This window comes from Hemicordylus capensis, chromosome 3, assembly GCF_027244095.1.
Source record: "Hemicordylus capensis ecotype Gifberg chromosome 3, rHemCap1.1.pri, whole genome shotgun sequence".
Taxonomy (NCBI): domain Eukaryota; kingdom Metazoa; phylum Chordata; class Lepidosauria; order Squamata; family Cordylidae; genus Hemicordylus; species Hemicordylus capensis.
The window spans coordinates 343,230,561-343,251,013 of record NC_069659.1 but is presented as its reverse complement, the minus strand read 5'-3'; the positions used below and the strand labels follow the sequence as shown (position 1 = coordinate 343,251,013).

Genomic DNA, 20,453 nt, shown 5'->3' with positions numbered 1-20,453 from the left:
GTATACCACTTTGGGTGCCTTTGTCAGGGTAGAACGGGGGGGGGGGGTAGTAAATAAGTAAATAAATACCACCTGGAGCACTGCCAGACAGCTATTTTACTTTGCAAGTGCAGGTGTGCGTTCACATATTGTCCAGATTTATGTTGAAGGCCCTGCGAGCTATCAGGGAGCACTCCATACACAATTCAGGCTTTTCATGGCACATTGGTGCTTAGCCAAATTTATGTCCAGGGTAAAATAAATTCTACTTTCTGCATCAGGTTTTTGGGCAAATTTGAAATATCCAATATGCCCTGTAACGCACAGTATTTCACCTCTCTTAATCCCACCACGGGATTAAAGCTGCTGTCTGGGGAAGGCCCTGATGTTCAGTGCTGAAGACCATCACTCAGTATCTGTTGTGCACGGCGTAGCGCCTTAGTGGTGTAGCCAGACTCACAAGCTCTGAAAGTGGGGCAGGGAAGTTTGTTAGCAACTTCTTTTCATGCTTCTTGCAAGCTTTACAAGGTGTGTGGGGAGAGCAGCCTTATCTTTTCTCCCTCCACTCCTTGCAAAGGTCCGATCAGTCCCACAGAACTGATTGAACTGGCAACCGTGGGGGCAGGAGGCTGTGCAAAGCTTTAAACAAATCCAAATGTCTGCATAGTCTCCTTGGCACCACTCAGAGGTGACCATTTCCACTGTGTAGTGCTGCACTTTGCTCAGGGCTTTAAGCACTCTTGAGCCCCCTTGCACCATATTGGCAGGCATGCAAGAAGTTATGGGGAAATGTAATTTCCCCCAACATTTCCCCCTTTGAGCTTTTAAAATAGGGCTTAGTCTTTCTTAAATGTCCCAGCACTGAGAAAAGCACAGTACTGGGAGAGGTCAGCACAGTGGTGAGCGGCTGTGGCTCACACACTGAAGGGTGGGTTTTTTGCCAAAGTGGCAAAACTAATGAAGATCACTGACTTAGGGAGAAATCACAGCTTAGTGACAGAGTACCAGCTTTAACTGTATAAAATCTGGGATCAATCCTCTGGATCTCCATCTAAAAGGATTACAGATAGCGGGACTGAAAAGATCTGCATGTGAATCCTTAAAGAACTTCTGTCTAACTGAAATTGTGGGGCTCGATGACCAAGTGGTCTGATTCATTATAAAGCAGCTTTGTATGTTCACTCCAAGAAAAGAATATCAACAGAACAAACAAAATGCCCATGGGAGGGAAGTGCATTTGTATATACTCTCTACAGCAACCCAGAAATCATACCAATCATATTCAATTTACTTTTTAACCATACACATCCACGCTCAAACATGTTGAGAAACACACACACACTCTATACACAGCATAGCAAAATGTAACACGAGACAAATGTTCAATAAAAAGACTATTTACAGAGATTGATTAACATGGACAACAAGTGCAGAGTGTAACCTTTGCCTGATATTTAAGTAGCATAGCAAAAGGGAGAAAAAGTGTACATTTTCAAACATACTGCAGGCTTATAGTATCAATACTAGCATATAGAACTTGTATCAAATACTTCCAAATGCCCATTACTTCATGCCCACCCTTTTCTATGCATGAATTCATATATCATACAACAGCATCTTCACCACTCTCTAGGTTTCTTTTCCCTGTGCACTTTTTATAGGTCAGAGCCAATGATTTCATTTTTTCCAAACACTGAGAAGGGGATCTAGTTGCTCTAGGTGTAAGCACAAAGCAAAAAGGAACATCCTAGACGGACACACACGCCTGGAAAACATAGTGCATATGGCTGCAGTCCAATTTAAAAATAAAACCAAGGAATTGTGTCGTCTGATGGGTCACATACAAACAATGCCATATGGCAAAGTCTTTGCTGTCAATTGAGCACTTTGGAAAGGTCACAGTTATTATGAATGAGACAATGGAGTGTGCTGTGTAGCAGGGAAAGAGCGACTTTCTTGCAAAGCATTGCTGGTTTGGGACTGTGCATTCATTACACTATAATAAATAGTAATCTAAAGTAACCTATTTAGTCTTTTTTTTTTTTTTTTTTTTAGTGAGAGATAAGAATGTGCATGTGTTTTGTAGGGATCTTCTCAGTGTGAAGCAACACTCTCTTGCTAGTGTGAACATTTGTTAGCTATGCACAGGTGAATTCAAGGAACATCAAAGTGAGTCCCTAGAATCAAAATGCCTCCAAAGCTGAAGAAGTCAAAAGTACAGCAGCAGCTGTGAAGCTCCATAGGCCAAGCTTTTTGGTCATGCAAGAGACACTAACCATATTCAAATATTATGTTGTATGTGCATACAGGTGTGTGTACACATGCACATTATTTGTGTGAATGACTCTACATGTGTAAGTGAATCGGTACAGGCCCCCTGAAATGCAAGGTACAGATAGGAAGTGCACGGTTGCATGTGTATAGAACAGAATGTGTGAACTGGTCATGCATACAGTTCTGTATGTGCATACACTGTACATACATTGAACATAGTGTGTTAATAGGGTTACTATATAATCCAGATTACACAACTCATTTAGATAATTTCCTTTTAGATTTTGTTTTGGGGTCTATGTCAGGGTGAGGTTCTCTACAACACATCCAAAAATAGATTTCTGAAAGAGGCATTTTCAATATTTTGCTAAGTATGATTAGTTCATTTAAGAAAACATGTTGCAGGTGGTAAACTCAGATTTATTTTCAATAATTTATTTTTTATACTGTCTAGTTCAGGCATCCCCAAACTGCGGCCCTCCAGATGTTGCTGAACTACAACTTCCAGCATACCCAGCCACAAAAAATTGTGTCTAGGGATGCTGGGAGTTGTAGTTCAGCAACATCTGGAGGGCCGCAGTTTAGAGATGCCTAGTCTAGTTGCTACTGAGCAACAACTACGTTTTGTTTTTAAAAATGCAAAATATTTGTTTGCATTGTGAACATTCATTTTACCTTTCTGTACTTTTGCTTTATGATGACTATGATTCAAACAATAAAAGCATCAATCTACTTTCAATAGTATTAATCAAAGTTCGAATCAACTCCAATTTAGTCACTAGGGGATCCTACACATTTCATCTCAGTGAGTTGATTTTTCCAATATAAGATGTTTGAACATCTTTGGCACTCAGTGCTAAGAAAAGTACCCTTTAAGAAGTGAGAGCTAATTCAACTCCTCTTTCAAAAATTACAATTGTTTGTTGACAAAGCCAAAATACTTGATAGCCAACTATTACTCAGAAGAACCCCACTAGTTGCCTTCATCTGTGCTGCTGAGGCATATTTTTCAGAAAACCAAGCATTGTGCTTAACTGCTATGCAAATATTTTAAAAGTAAACTTGTGCTCTTTGGAGCAAAGCCTTGTCCTTTGCTTTTAAATGAGGTTAAAAATGCTGCATTAAACCTTTGTCCCTTTCCAATATCTCAAGTTACACATTTCATGATTCACCTTTCAGCTCGAAAGGCAAAGTACTCCATTAGTGAAAACAATACTGCAAGGAACCACCGATTTCCCAAAGCCTCTTGCCAATATGCAATTTGAAGAGGGAGCTTCTTAGCATAGTAAAGACAGTATCAACATATTTTGGCCTCAGATAATGCTTTAACTTTCAGCACCATGACCTAATGTGGAAAATAATTTTATCTGACCTGGAGATTTTTAATTCCACATTTTTGTAACTGAAGTCTAACCTATGATTCATCAGTTGTAAAACACCCAGTAAGCCTGTAAAGAATCCCATAGATACATTTTAACAACTTTTCTTCTAATTAACTGTCAAGTCTGTGGCTCCTGAAAAACAAACTGTGGGGCGGTAGATTATGCCAAAATGTAAGAAGAGCCTTGTGGATGTGACCAAAGGTAGATGCTCCCAGGAAGTCCACCTGACGGCTTTGAAAACAGCTCTCTTGTGCTGTTGCTCCCCAGTAATTGGTATTCAAAGGCATACTGCCTCAGATGAATATGGATGTTCTACACAGCCAACTTGAATAGCGGCCATGATTGACATACCCCCCCTGGGATTTGTCTAATTCCCTTTTAAAGCCATCTAAGGTAGTGTCCACCATCACGTCCATAAATTCATTATATACTGTTTGAAGTACTTTCGGCCTTTAAGATGCAACAACACTCTTTGTTGCTTAAGTAGTTAAACATTGCACTGCAATCCCCATTTTAGACATGCACAAACTAAGGGAAAGGGATAGAAAACCTGGGCAAATGCTTTAAAGAAAATGCCTCTCTTGCCCAATGGTTTTCTAGAACTGCTGAACTACTTAGTATTTCTATAGCACTTAATACACACTGGCTGACATGTGTAGTGAAACGTGGGCGGTTTTCAACTGTCTGTGCTGCCGCAAGTGCCTAAAAACAACATGTCGGTGGTCTTGTTTAAACTTGCATGATTGCACTGACATTGGAAACAGTGTAAGTAGCATTACGGAAGCACCATCATGCCAGTTTAGATATCTACACAAGAGCACTCTTGTGCAAGATTGCAAGCTGGTTTGGGGGTGGTTGGTTTTTTTTTTAGGTATTCAGAGTGGCATGTCAGGGGTGGGTTCAGAACCGCAAAATATGTCAGAACAGCCATTATCTCTAGACAATCCTTACAGACTCTTGACATGAGAGGGTCAGTATTATCCCCACATTACAGATGGAAACCCAACATTCACAGCCTACATTTGAAGTTGGGTGGCAAATATCAGGTGATGGAGAGAAGCGGAGTTTGGGAACTGGAGTATACCAGGTCTGGGCGACATGGAAATGGGTAGAAGTAAGTTGCTCATGCCTGGAGTGCATGCCCACCGGGAAATGGCAGTCCCGACCAACTTACTTTCCAGTGGCCATGTGAAGCTGCTTGAAGTAATGGGACCTTTCCTCCTGGGAAAAACAGCAGCTTCAGGGAATCCTAATTGGAACTGCAGTGAAGGAAGCGAGTGAGCACCTCTCTCCACCTCTGCTGTGGTCTTAATTTCAATCAATCATATTTCAGTCTCCAACCAGCTACACAATCTTGCACACACACATAGTAAAATTGTCTTAATTTTGATTGCCTCCTGCAGCTGATTTTTAACCAAACAAGATCCACACAAGGGTCAAACCACATGTTTAATGCAATGTTTATTCTAACCTTTAGAGTCAAGCAACTGGAGCACACACCCCCACCACCGGCAAGTCAAATGTAGATCCCTGAGGGATCCCAACTGGCCTTCCAGTTCCTAGCCTTGAGGCGGAGGTGGTGTGGCAAAAGTGTCTATGAGCAAAAGAACTTGCAGGCAGGTCATTCTAATGGGCAGACACAAGCTCTGGCTCACACCTTCCCAACATTTCTGAAAATAGCTTTCAGAAAAGCTACTTGCTAATAAAGGAATTAAAAAAAAATGTGCCCAACTTTATTAGAGTTACTAAACCCCTGATGACTCTCTGTACCTCTATATCCATCTGCAATACCTGTGCATAGGAACATAGGAAACTGCCATATACTGAGTCAGACCATTGGTCTATCTAGCTCTGTATTGTCTTTAGACTGGCAGCGGCTTCTCCAAGGTTGCAGGCAGGAAACTCTCTCAGCCCTATCTTGGAGAAGCCAGGGAGGGAACTTGAAACTTTCTGCTCTTCCCAGAGCGGCTCCATCCCCTGAGGGGAATATCTTGCATTGCTCACACATCAAGTCTCCCATTCATATGCAACCAGGGCAGACCCTGCTTAGCTATGGGGACAAGTCATGCTTGCTACCACAAGACCAGCTCTCCTCTTATGCAATGCTACATAACATGAGATCAACTTTTAACAACTGTATCATCACTTGACAATATACCCCATCTGTACCTTGTTAGTACTACAGATCTAAGAACTGGGCAGTTATTTTTCTGACAAGCCTTGCAATGGTTCTAACCTCACACTGCAACACAATTAAAGCTTGTCAGAAATTAAGTCATAGACTTGTGAGCATGCAGGTTCCTTGTTGATCTTTTTAAATGCTTAACTGTTTGAACCTGAACAGCTGAAAAATTGTTTCATAAGCTAAAAGAAACTGGTAAAATAGATGACTGAATTAGCTGAAGATGGATTGTAAGAGAGGGGTTAGACTTGTACAGGATTAGCTTTATTGCTACTTTTGAAAAGCCTTACAGTTACTACTGGGAAGAATCCCCAAAAGCTGCAACGTATTTTGTACTTACTACAGCAAGCACACATACAGACAAAAAGCTAGCACTGGAGATGCTGGCTGGAATTCAACGAGCTACATCAGGTGTGTCCAGTGGGATGCTTTGGCTTTGTTTAGACAGACCTTCACCCGCAACAGCATATTAAACATTGCCTTTGAAGGTACACAGTATTTCCAAAGTAGTTTGTCATGCGGCATGGGGCCCAAGGAACAGAACTAGTGGCACAATTCTTTGGACCCTAGCCACTCACAGGACTTGTGCCTCAAGGGATCTGAATTCTCCAGGACACTCAAAGACAACTTTTCATCAGTGCCCATGCCTCTAGCCTATGGTTTCTGTTCTATAAACCATAAATGGCATTAATTGCTTTCAAGATCACCAAGTCTGCAGTTTTAACCAGAGCTGTACATGCTTCAGTCATGTTACCTATACAACAGCAATTCTCTATCCATGAAAATAAAAGCTATTTGACATTAGTTTTTCCCCTTTGAGTTACAAAACAAGGGATTGTATAGTCTCAGTGTTTACCCGGCTCAAGAAATTCAGCCTTTCATTCATTTACTGTCTATTTAAGTTTATTTAAAGTGTTATACTCCAATATCTAATCTCAGAACATTATAGTCAAACTGGTATTGCACTCTGAGTATCACCTAGATTTGAGGAAAAGTAATAAAAAGGCAAGTGTACTCAATTATTCAGACGTCTGTAACATCTTTCAAATCCCATGAGCCAAATAAGACTACAATATTGTTGTGAAAAAAATGGCACCCTGAACATCTTGGGCTTAAAATATCCAGCTGTAAAAAAAATATTTGGAATAAGTTGTTCCAGCACTTTGTCTGGTGTCAATTTTATCCTTTTCATGTTATAAAGACAGATATATACAGTATATATAACGGTATATGTACGTACACACACACACACACACACTCACACTCACCCCACCTATAAAATATTGGTTGGTTAGCTCTGCATGCTAAATATTATTGTGCACTTTGCAGTACAAAGGACAATTTAGTGATCAGACTGAAAATACATTTATCTTCTTGTTTGTGGGCTACTGTAATGAAGCAGTCACTTTCTAATAGTCCAAGGAAGTGGGCCAAGAAAGAGATGGACTCCAAAGTCAGGAATTGACAAATTACCCAGGAGTATTGCCTGAGATTATTTGAAGGAAGACCTGAGGGGCCTCATTCCATCCTAAACACCAAAGCAGATGTTGGTACTGGGAATACTGGCTACTTTGATTCTACGGCAGGCCTTCTTACAGAGGCAAGAGTGATGGAAATACAAGCTCCTCTGGCAATGGTTTGTACCCCTGTCCCAACTGAGTCAGGATGCAGAGCACACAACTGTTCCCCTTTCCCCCCGTTTTCCAATCTATGAAAGTCTCTTTTGATTGTGTTGGTTAACTGTGCTTAAAGCTAACTAAAGAGCACACTTTATTGCAGGAGAGCCATGCTTTCCTGGTATTCCTCCTTGGAAGAATGCAGAGCAAGATGAACAACTTTGCATTACTATCGATCTGCCTGGTCCCATGCCAAAGATTGCTATCAAGCCGCCTGCCGAGTCCATCTTTGTTTTGTCTTTGCATCTGGACTTCAGTAAGTGTTTGTTTCTTGACTTAGACCCACTATCAAAGTTTGAGAACCCATAGTATAGACAAATGAGTCCAACACTTTGATCTTAGAAACACGTTTACTTGGAAGCAAGTTCTAAAGATTTCAACAGAACCTCCCTCCAAGCAAATGAATTATGATTAAAGTCAGCAGACTCATATTATGGGGACACTTTAGTCGCAGCAAGAAGATAAATTTGTGCTGCTGCAAGAAAAACAGCTTCTCAAACAGGAAACGTGGAGCACACCTATAAAGTTCTGCCCAATTTGCCATGGAAAAGTTCAAACAGGAAACGCCCAATTTGCCCCTAAAATCCCTCCCTGCCAGAGCAGAGTAAGCCCCTGGTGTCAGGTAAGTGTGTCACGCAGGGTCTGTAGAACAGCTGTATCAGCATTGGCTCAGGTCTCAGCACAAGCAGATAAATTACGCCCTTGGCCAGCACAGGGACCTTTAAACCCAATCCTAGAGATCACTGCATCCAACCAGTGACTTGTACTATCAGGCTGTTAGACAGAGATAAGTGGTCTGCAGAATTAAGATGACAGAAAATTGGACAAATCAACGTAAAGAAATATTATATATTAATAGTTTCTGTTATATAAATAACCTTTATAAAAATAATCTTTAATTCTAATAACTCACCTTTTTTAGGCTCTGGAAAACATGCATGGAAAAAAAAACTGTATTGAGGTTTAGATTAGAAAAAATCAAATCCAAAGTGTTGCACTAAACCCAATCCTCCCCATTAGCCAGACTTTTTGGGGTGGTGCGGGAGGTAATAATTTACTCTACTAATACTGTCCAGCAGAATCTTAAGACCTATTTCTAAGGACCTGTTTGAACTATAGATGGTCAATCAAAACCTGGAAAGATTGCTATTCTTAAATCCACTAATCACATTGGACTTAATGTAAAGGCACCATCTCCTCAAATTTACTGAGCTGAGCTTGTGGGAGAGGAAAACTCCTTCAGAAGCAGTTAACAGCACTGCTAAGCTTTCCTTTTTAACATTTTGCAACCCACACAACTCTGATTTTCACCAGGCCAACTGGAATATGTGAAAGACTGGTTTTAATGCTGGCACAGTTTTCCTAACGAAACAAATCAAGATACATAAATCTCCAAAGTTTACCCTCTTGGACTTAAGGCATAACATGACTTTACATATAGGAAAATTATGGTTTTGAAATGCACAATTTGTAGTGTTCTGAAACCCTGTTTAACATATTTAAATAGGTTTGAGTTTTTAATCTTGCTACTGAGTTCAAAATGCTGCGCGTGGTTTGTGCAATTATGATGCAACAAAATCCTTACTGCCCACAGTCAACAGTGCAGTGGAACGCTCACAAAATGAGCCATCAGTTTTTCCATTGTCTTTACTATCTGTCTCAGTTCAAGGCATGTTGCTTGATTGTGTGGAAGATCCAGTCCATTTTTGTTGTCCAACCACCATGATGAGCATCATTCATCTGTTTCATGAAATACTCGAGTGCTTCCTGCTCTGTCTTATCCAATGCAAGAGTTTTTCGAATATATGCAATGTCATCAAAAGACTGTAATTCAGGCATTCCTGAACCAAGCATCATGGAGAAGAGGTTTATGAAGAGATTGGCATGCTGCCGGATTGCTAAATAGGCCTTGTAACACATTTCCTGGAACCTTGAGAAGGAAAAATGAGAAAGACTCTCTTTTAGAAACCAAGTCCTATTAGACCTACAACAGTTTTTGAGGATCAGTACAACAAAAAAAGATGTCCAGATTCAACTAGGATTTGAGGTGGTGGCAAACGTTAAAAATGCACCTCATGTAGGAGATAGTATGTTATTCTCAGTCTGCTATTAAGGCCAGGATGAGTCTTCAAAACCCTTCAATACTCAAATCATCCAAAACTTCATAGCTCAGGGCCTAGATTAGTTGAACTTCAAGATATATGTTAAATTTGAATCAGGGTGCAAAGAGCTTCATGCACATGAAGCATCTATCTCCTGGATGGCCCTATGAAATATCAAGCCCTCCTTTTTAGGAAATGGGGAGCTAAGAAGCCCCCACTAAGATTTGCAGTAGACTTATGAGGCAAAGCTACAACATCTGGAGCTTTTTAGTTTTGAAAAGAGGCGACTACAGGGAGGCATAGAGATGTATAAAATTATGCATGGAGAGAAAGTGGACAGAAATTTTTCTCCCTCTCTCACAACACTAGAACTAGGGGTCATCCCATGAAACTGGAAGCCAGAAAATTTAGAACCAACAAAAGGAAGTACTTTTTCACACAGCCCATGATTAATCTATGGAATTCTCTGCCATGGGATGTAGTAATGGCCACTAGCTTGGATGGCTTTAAAAGGGGCTTGGACAAATTCATGGAGAACAGGTCTATCCATGGCTACTAGGCTACAGGCCACCTCCAGCTTCAGAGGCAAGATGCCTCTAAATACCAGTTGCAGGGGAGCAACAGCAAGAGAGAGGTCATGCCCTCACCTCTTGCCTGTGGGTTTCTCAGAGGCATCTGATGGGCCACCATGTGAAACCGGATGCTGGACTAAATAGGCCTTGGGCCTGATCCAGCAGGGCTGTTCTGATGTTCTTACTTTTCATTACTCTGATTCTGGACATGTTTTCCAATATTTTCCTGTATTATAGCAGCAATTGCTCACCACTTGAAAAATATGTAGGACTGAGGAGTATGAACTGTCATTGCTGCTTTATGCATGCACATACATGTTTTATTCAAGGAAATTTCAGTCAAATATTGGATTGTTTTTCCTATAAGAAACACTTTCCATACTTCCTTGTACAAAAAATCTTGATCTTTTAATCTTTGAATATACAACAAAAATTCCTTATTTGCATATAAAAATTAGAACTAAATGACCCACCTTTCAAATTCCCTTGTTTTGGTACATTCTTGGGCTCCTTTACTAATCACAATCAAGAAATCCTGTGTTAGAACAAATGGCACACGTTCTCTTTTGTATCCAAACTTTTTCTTTTTGTGATCCAAGAAGTGTCCAAAGTCAATATGAAACAGCTTGAAAAGGGAGGGAAAGGCTATTACTTGCTAGAACAGATGATAAAAAGTTACCATCTAGTAATTTATTTGATTTTCAATATTAGGATTACTCATTCAGAATATTTACGTATTGCCTTTCAGGGGGAAAAATTAACACAGTAGTTTACATAACAAAAGAAGTGAGAGGATGGATCCCTGCCTCCAAAAGGGCTAATGATCTAGAAAAAAACACCAGGAACAGCCACTATATGCTGGAATGAACTGGGACAGTTGCTCTCCCCCTGTTAAGTATAAGAGAGCCACCACTTCAAAGGGAACTCTTTGCACAGTTAGCAGGAGTTGATGCAAGTATTATATGCAAGCAGCAATATTCAATACAACCATTATCTATGCATTTCACCAGTGATTTTCCAACTGTGCTCTGGAGAAGTGTTATCAGGAAAAGCTTCATGGGAAGATCAGCAATGGCTGACAATCCTTCCACAAAAATAGACCACTACCAGTTTTTCACTGAAATGCACAGCTGTAAAGGAATGTTGGGGGTATTCTAGGGAACTCTTTCAATTCATAAGGTGGTAGTAAGACTCAACTAGACTGGCTAGTGCCCAGTGGGAAATATATCTCTGAGATGAACACTCCAAAATGTTCTATAGTGCACACAGATTCTATGCCAGAGTTACAGGGGTTTGTTTGTAGAAATTGTTCCCTGATGGTAGGAAGTTTGAAAGTCAGTGTGGATGAAACTTTGTCCGCCAGTCAAATCACTCATAAGGACGCCTACACATCATGAGCATATGCAAGTCCTCCCCATCCTCCCCAGGAGCGACAGGGTGCCATTCCCTAATTGTGGGGTGAAGTGGTTTATCTGAACTGCTCCTCTACACACACCATTTGCATTGCCTATGAAGTGGTTCACATGAAAAGCTGCTCCCCCACGGGCTGCAGAGCACCAGGAATGCGGGGGTGGGGGACGGACAGGATACACACATATGTGCTTACCCTTATTACGTGTGGTCAGGCCAGCAAATGAAATATTGTCTCAAGTGGCCTGCTATGTTGCACAAGGACAGTGACTGTCATCCTGACTAACAGTGAGGATGCAATGGGAGCTGCAGCCTCGCAGTGGGAGGCTTCGCCACTGCTGCTGTGTCTGTGCACCAGGGTGGGGTGGAGTGCGGGCATGGTGATTTTTGGTCATCTTCTCTGCCTCTGGAAGTGCTCTTTGCCTTCTGAAAATATGGCCCCAAGGGTTGCATGACCCTCAGGGACATATTTTTGGAAGGCACAGGACACTTCTGGAGGTTGAGAAGATTGCCAAAGATTTCCCCTCCCTCGGACACAGTGGCAGTTGGAAAGCTCTCTGCAGCATGGACACATCCACAATGTCTTAATCAGGATGTCAGCCAGCCAGCATGTATGGAACTGGAACAGTCTATGCAAGTTTCTGTTTTTACCTGGCCATCATCTTTCACCATTATATTACTATTGTGACGATCCCCAATTCCCAAGATGAAAGTAGCCACACAGTAGCCAGCACAAGAGCGTGTAAACAAGTCAATAGCTGCATCATACCTATTAGAAAGAAAGAAAGAAGGAGAAAACATGTTTCATGCTTAACTTATTTTGCACTTTATCACAAATGAGTCAGTTAAACTATGGCTCAATTATCTTATATGCATCCTGTTTGGATATGGGAGATGACTTTTAATCCAGGTATTTTAGCCAATAGTTAAATATGTTTTCTTAATGGGCACTGATGGCTAGAAGATATTTGTTTAAATGAGGACTGATAGCTTTTGATGCCCAGTGGGAACTTGCTACCAGACACACCCTACCAGAGAAACACTGGTACTTACCATGAAGACTGCTTCTTACTGTTGGGAGGGCATAAAAGAGTGGGTTATTGCCTCCCAATTGCTCTAGAGGCAGGATTTACATTAAATCAGCAATTGCATAAGAATCCCTTAGAGGAGGCCCCTTCTAGTTTTGGGGATATATTGTAGCTTAGATTTAATCAATTGGACATTAAGTTTTAAAGAGAAAAAGACAATTAACAGGAAAGTTTTATTTCCAATAGCAGTCTCCTGTACTCTCATGGGGACTGAACTGGCAATAGCTTCTCCCTTCAGCTCAGTTTAGTCCCCATGAGAGTACTGAATTGCCACTGATGATTACCGATTTCGGTTGAAACACGTCTGGTGTAACTACAAGATTGACAAGACGGACATCCCATTTTTCAATTAAAATGTGACACTGCAATCATATACCTCTCCCATCTATAGACAGCATGATACTTTGGAAATGAATCAACAGATCTAATTTTTTCAATTGGACATATAGTGATCACTTTTATGAGATCTTACTGATTATTTATGAATCTTGTGATGCATGGACATATTTCTTCTAGTGAGAAGACAATCAGATTCCAATCAAGTCATTAAAATTGGGGTTGTTGTTTTTTTTGCAGAACCATTTAAATTTTTTAATTTGTTTTTTAATTTCAATTTCAATTTAAATCAAGTAATTTAAATCCCCCCCCACCCCTCTCTTCATTTGCAGAGTGCAAGAAAGAAGATTGATTAAGTGACATCAAGTCGGTGTCTACTCTTAGGATGAACTGTGTTCAACCTGGCCTTTAAGGTCTCAGTGGTGCATTCATTGCTGTCATAATCCAGTCCATCCACCTTGATGCTGGTTGTCTTCTTCTTATCTTTCCTTCAACTTTCCCAGCATTATGGACTTCTCAAGGGACTGGGTCTTCACATGTATCCAAAGTATGATAGTTTGAGCCTGGTTATTTGTGCCTCAAGTCAAAATTTTGGATTGATTTGTTCTATGATCCATTTGTTTGTTTTCCTGGCTGTCCATGGTAACTTCAGAAGTCTTCTCTAGCACCAAAGTTCAAAAGTGTCAATACTTTTTCTATCTTGCATCTTCAAAGTCCAGCTTTCGCATCCATAGAGTGTCATGGGGAAAAACACTGTCCAAACTATTCTAATCATTGTAGGTAGACACACATCATAGCGTCTAAATATCCTTTCCAAGGCCTTCATTGCAACCCTACCATGTGCTAGTCTGTGGCGTATTTCTTGACTGCTGGATCCCTTACTGTTGATGGTAGATCCAAAAAGGCAGAAGCTATCCACCACTTCAATGTCCTTTATCAAATCTGAGGCTGGTTGCTGTAACCGTTGTCATTAGTTTAGTCTTCTTAACATTTAGTCATAGTCCCATTTTTTCCAGTGTTCCTTGACTTTCATTACTAGAGCTTGCAGATCATCCACATTCACAGCTATCAGAGTAGCACAGGTTATTGATGTTTCTTCCTCCAACTTTGAAACCATGCTCATCTTCTTCCAATCTCTCAGTATATGTTCAGCATATAAATTGAATAAATAAGGAGAAAGTATACAGCCTTGCCTTACTCCTTTCCTGAACTTGAAGCACTCTGTTTCATCATGTTCCATCTGGACTGTGGTTACCTGTCCTGTGTATAGGATTCTCATGCGAACAATGAGATGTTCTGGGACGCCCAGTTTCGAGGAAACTCTGATAAGTATCTGTCTCCAGAGTGGGCAGGACAGGAAACCAAAAGGGATCTCCTCTGAGGGGCTCTTAATATAAAGTCTTTGCTGATTAATGCAAGTTCTCTCTCTGGGGCAAGTGGGAGGAGATAATCCATTCTGGATATCCTCTTCCATCAACAAAGTTAGTGCTTCAATACTTTGTTAGCATTGTTATCAAAGCTAGTGCTTTCCAGAAACAATGTCTCACTGTGACGCGTTCAATGAGTTATTTGCATATAAAATTTATTGCAGATAAAAAATTTCGCATTCGGGTTGATCTGGACTTCAATATTTCTGCAGGGCCAGTTAGGGGAGTGTCCAGCAATACTTCTTGCAAGATTAGATTGTTTCAGTTTGTGAATCCTGAGGATGTGGACAAGCTTCTTAGAGTGGTATGGCCTACCATCTTTTCTTTGGATCCTTGCCCAACATGGCTGATTTCAACTTGCAGGGAGGTTGTTGGAACTGGCCTAGTTGATATCATTAATACCTCACTGAGGGAGGACAGGATGCATCTTGTCTGAAGGAAGCAGCGGTTAGATCCCTCCTTAAGAAGCCCACTCTGGATCCTCTGGTGATAGATAATTATAGGCCAGTCTCCAACCTTCTGTGGTTGGGTAAGATGATTGAGAGGGTGGTGGCTGACCAGCTCCAAGCGGTCTTGGAGGAAACTGATTATCTAGAACATTTCAAACTGGCTTTAGAGCAGGCTATGGTGTAGAGACTGCCTTTGTCGGCCTGATGGATGGCCTTCACCAGGGAATTGACTCTGCAGGTTCTTTTGGATCTCTCAGTCACTTTCGATACCATCGACCATGGTATCCTTCTGGATCGCCTGAGGGATTTGTGGATATGAGGCACTGTTTTACAGTGGTTCCACTCCTATGTCTTGGGTAGATTTCAGATGGTGGCACTTAGTTGCTCTTCAAAATGGGAGCTACTATATGGAGTGTCTCAGGGCTCCATTCAATCACCAATGCTTTTTGACATCTACATGAAACTGATGGGTGAGGTAATCAGGGGATTTGGTGCTGGATGTTATCAATATGCTGATGATGCCCAAATCTACTTCTCCTTGCCATCAATATCAGGAAATGGTTTTAGCCCCTTAAATGCCTGCTTACAGGTAGTAATGGGCTGGATGAGGGATAATACACTTAAGCTCAATCCAAGCAAGACAGAGGTGCTCATCGTTGGGGGTCATAATCTGCAAGATGAGATGAACTTCCTGTTCTGCATGAGGTTCTGTTCTCCTCCAGAAAGAACAGGTGTGTAGCTCTTGGACCTGGGTCTCACCCTGGTGCCTCAGGTTGAGGCTGTGGCCAGGAGCGCTTTTTACTAGCTGCTATTTATTCGACAACTCTACCTGTTTGAAGAAAATGATTAGGGGGCGGTAAATTAGTGCACCAGCTGGTAACCTCCAGGTTGGACTACTGCAATGCGCTCTATGCAGAGTTGCCTTTGTATTTAGTTCAGAAACTTCAGTTAGTTCAAAATGTGGCAGCCTCATTTTGGTGTACCCCGGAGAGACCACATTATGCCTGTTCTTAAACAGTTGCACTGGCTGCCGATATGTTTCCGGACAAAGTACAAAGTGCTGGTTATTACCTTTAAAGCCCTCTCAGGTCCAGGTTACTTGAGAGAATGCCTTTCTCAACAAGATCCCCACCACTCATTGAGATCATCAGGAGGGGTCCATCTTCAGGTGCCACCGGTTCATCTGGTGGCAACCTGGAATAGGGCCTTCTCAGTTGTTGCCCCTAGGTTGTGGAACGTGCTCCCTGTGCATATGAGGGGATTATCTTCCTTGGAGGCCTTCAGGAGAGCCTTAAAGACCTATCTTTTAGCCTGGCTTTTAATTAGATTTAGTTTTAATGTTAATTTTAATATGTTTTAAAATGGTTTTTTAAATTTTAATTGGTATTTTTTATTTTAGTGTAAACCACCCTGAGCCACTTTAGGAAGGGTGGCATATAAATCAGAAATTAATTAATCAACCAATCAAATGAAACAGCATGTTTGCTTTTGGGAAAACTGATCCTGCTTTAAATACTAGCACTGTCTGTCACACTTAACTCCATAAACAGATGTCACTACATCTTCAGTTCTAGTTGGTCACAATGAACCTGTAGAAACTCCCTTTGGAAGTGGAAAGCTGCAGAATATACTGGCCAGATATTGCCCCACTGATCTGGAGCATACCAGAAATGGGGATGCACACAAACCATGGTTCGAGCACTTTTTGGGCAGGGGGGCTGGGAACTTCAAGAAAAGGTGCTGCCCCATGCAGCTTCCTGCTGGAGTGATGTGGGTCCCTAGAATCCCTGTGTGGTGTCAGCACACAGGTAGCAGAGTTTCAAAAGCAGTTTGACACAGTGTGTGTGTGTGGGGGGGGGGGGTATCTGATAAAAGCAAAATATCAGAGCTCAGAATGAAGTTCTTGCCTCAAGGACACTTGTAGACAGTTGCCCTAATGCATAGAAATACTATAGCAGATCGGAGGAAGAAGCAGGATTTTAAGATTCTATTGAGGAGAGGAGTTCGTAAATGAAAGGAGAAAAATATGTAAATTCAACTCACATTTCCCCTTTGTTCTTGTCTTTGAGCCACTGATGTAACGTGTGACTGTTGAACTGCAATGCGCCTTTAAGGCCACCTTTGCACTGGATCTGCATGATTGTGTGCGAATTTCTCACAACTTCAATGAGCCCCACACAGTCACCAATTGATAAACAACCGTAAGGTAGCATCCTGCAAAAAGGAATGTGAGGGTTTTGGTTTTTTTAACTATACGTGCGTGTTAAGATTGCCAGGATGGCCACCAAACAAAATACGCAGTGACTGCATAAAAGACTCTGACTGAATAGTTGACAAGCTTTGTTTTCCAACTGGAGTACTGAGAAGGAGAAAAAGATCAAGCCATCTGGACCATCACCAGGCCCAGGATTCAGAGATCTGCATGATGAGTCCCATATACTCCAAGCAGCTTTATTTTTGGAACAGCTGTCCAACCCACAATCAACATGACAAACCATTTTTGAAAGAGCATTTTCAAAAGCAGTTCATCATATGGCATAGGGGTCTACTGTTCCAAGTAAAATATTCCATTGGGTATGTCTGAAGTAGCTCTTTGGATATCAGCCCACGGGTGTGGGAGACACATGCAGGCACATTAAATAATAATGATACTTGGATATGAAGTGATTTGCATCTTCAGTGCATACAGCTGGCAAAGCTACTAGTAGAATAGGTAGACATGTCTATTATAAGTGATTTTAAAATGTACTGTGAGCTCTTGTGCCAAACAGGTGGTTCATCAGGCAGAATGGAAAAAGAAACAGACTGGAATGAAATGTTTAGAAGTTCATACAATTTACAAACACTTGCCTAAGATCCAGGCCTTGATTCTGCCAGATGTTTTCCATAATTCGAATGATCTGAAGCGTGAGCATATCCTGACGTAGGTCTGAAACACACAAGTGCATAGGGTGTGTTGACATTTGAAAGGTCATATACTGTTTTAAACAACTCATTTTTTAATATGTCAGATCAAAGTTGTACATGGTAGCTTACAGAAATCTATCACCTATGATTCTGTCTAAGGAATTAAAAACCAAAACATAACCTAAAACAAGTAATGCTCGAGTTTCATGGCATAGTTCTATATTCAGCTCCTTGAAGTCTATAGGTAAGATGGACCAGAATTGCAACAGTATTTGGAGAGTGGGGAGCTGGGAGAAAACAGCTTATCACACACTCTGGTCACCTGTCCCGCCCCTCCCCCTCTCTTCTGGCTACCACCTCCAGTGCAATGCTACCAGCTCTTTGGTCAGAACACAGAAACAGACATGCACATGCAACAACCATGGAGATTCCCTGTGCTTCACCCAGCCAGGCAAAGATGGCAAAGCTGCTGCCTACAACATGTCCGTGTTCTTTCCCTGCCACAAAAAAATAACTGCCCATGTGCCACAGCACTGTTGGGTTTCTCCAGCTGAAGACAGGCAGCACAATGACCATCTTCCCATGACTGAGAATGACACAAGCAGGCAGGCAGGGGCTGGAGAGATGTGCAGGCAGTTGTGCTTATCAACTGGCTGCTCACCTGGATGTAACTGCAAATACTTCAGATGAACAGGAAGTGGCCAGATACATATTCCAGAGAAACAATAATAATGCAGCTGTATCAAAATCATAATTTTATTGGTCCATAGCACTGTGGTGTGGTTTTCATAACTCTTCTGAACTCTTAAAATAGAAATGTTAGGACCACAGGAAGCAGGCCTTGTGCTGCTAAAAAACAAATATATGCCTGAAGCTTTTAGGTTGATTAATATGAATCAATTTAGCATTTAGGAGGCTACCAACTATCTTCTGAAGAAAGGGGCAAGGATCATAAAGTGGGGGGAGGGGGTGAAGGAGAAAGCAAGTTGCCACCAAACTCCAATGCTCTTACATCAGGACACTTCACTTTATCAGAGGCAAAGAATATCCACGTTACAAAGAATGGCAAGATAATATAAATTATTGTAAAATACACAATTCCTCAGATTTGTTCAATAAATCTTTGCATTGGCAAATATAGTTCAAATAGAAGTCTTTGTTTAGGCAGTTAGGGAAATAGACACACACATACATGTACAACAAAAATATTTTTTCTTACCATCCCCATTTTTAAAGATGATCTCATTGTTCTGAAACAGCAGTTCAGACATAATATCTGGGTTTTCCCAGTTAAGCCACAATGGCCTCTTTGCAGATGACATAATCCTGCACTCCTCAAGCCTATTTGAAAGAAAATTACTACTTAAATAATTGCACCTTCAAACCAATGCAGCACATATTATATTGCAGTAAGCCCCTTAAGACTGAATGGCACCTTATTTTACTTCTAGAGAATATTGTCCAGTTATGATGCAAATACTGTATGAAAAATACTGCAACCCTAATTTAGCCACGAGAAACATTCCTAAGGTAGCACTGGTCAAATAATGCCAACAACCAGCTAATTTGGGCACTATGGTACTAAAGCCACCAGGTTACATATTTTTAAGACTAGAAGGATACTGTGAAAGTACTTTATGTTTTTTCTATTTTCCTTTATATTTTCTATTTTTAGTATTTTCCTAGCTACATGGGGCCAGTTCAGAAATGACATGAAAAGACTAAATTCTGGCTTCATGCAACATTCCCTAGCCTTGGAAGTGCCTGCTCCCTGCCGCTTTATCAAGGCAGAGAAATTCTCCTTCAATTCTATAATCAGAATTCAATCCCATTGTCAGATCCTGGTTTATTTTGAAGCTCTGGCGAGAATAAGCTAGGATTGCTTAATTCTTTACTTGTTCTAAGACAGAACCGGAAGCAGCATTCGCCCAAGCCTTATGTACAAAGGGGAAAGGGGAAACATGCGCCATCCTGGAACCAGCCCACTGACTTAAAAAATAGTTTACTGGAATACTTTGTTATAAGTTCTGAGAAAGAAGATAATACCTAAGTGTTCCAAGTTGATGAGCAGGATTAAGAGGAGATATAAAACCCTGCAATGCATCCATGAAGTCTGGCCGCCTCATTTGCTCCACGAGGAATTTCATCTGTACCTGATAGATAATGGCATCCAAATGTTTATGGGTTCATCAGTTGCATACTAATGAAGACAGTGTTTGGTGACTAGTTTTGACGCTCAGTGCAAATAGCCATGTTCTTCTAAAGAACTTTTAAACACAGCATTTCAACTACAACTGCTGAAGAAAACCACAAGTGCAAAAAGGGTTGCTGTCTTATGTCCACTATGAAACACACTTAGAAGGTTTCAACCCCAAGTTACTTTGGACATGAAGATACCTTTTGCGTTTCATCCTTTTTCTCTTGTTTCAGAATGTCTGTGAGATTAATCAGTTTTTCCATAGCTTCCACCTGCCTGCTCAGATGTTTTAGGTACATCCCACAAGCTCGGCAGTAGGACTCCAAAAGCAAACCAAACCTCTGGCTCACATTTTTGTTGTGCATTTCAGACCTAACAAAAAGGATAACATATAGGTAATTAGATAGGAAAATTGTAGCTACCCAGGTTCATTCACAAGGAGTCCCTTCCCACCCCAGTTAAAAGGAATCTT

The 20,453-nt window shown here is 41.1% G+C and overlaps 1 protein-coding gene across 7 annotated transcripts in view; it reads right to left on the bottom strand.

Moving 5' to 3' along the window:
• Positions 1–8,322: 8,322 nt before the first annotated feature.
• PIK3CA (phosphatidylinositol-4,5-bisphosphate 3-kinase catalytic subunit alpha) overlaps positions 8,323–20,453 on the bottom strand; it is an 85,850-nt gene continuing 73,719 nt past the window's right edge. For all 7 annotated transcript variants that reach the window (XM_053311322.1, XM_053311324.1, XM_053311319.1 and 4 more), the window contains 8 exons: positions 20,182–20,353; positions 19,831–19,937; positions 19,004–19,125; positions 17,728–17,806; positions 16,921–17,091; positions 12,229–12,346; positions 10,641–10,792; positions 8,323–9,423 (listed from right to left, as the gene is read on the bottom strand). In XM_053311322.1, the coding sequence (XP_053167297.1) occupies positions 9,153–9,423; positions 10,641–10,792; positions 12,229–12,346; positions 16,921–17,091; positions 17,728–17,806; positions 19,004–19,125; positions 19,831–19,937; positions 20,182–20,353 (1,192 nt within the window). In that variant the 3' untranslated portion in view covers positions 8,323–9,152. The remainder of the gene's footprint in view (positions 9,424–10,640; positions 10,793–12,228; positions 12,347–16,920; positions 17,092–17,727; positions 17,807–19,003; positions 19,126–19,830; positions 19,938–20,181; positions 20,354–20,453) is intronic.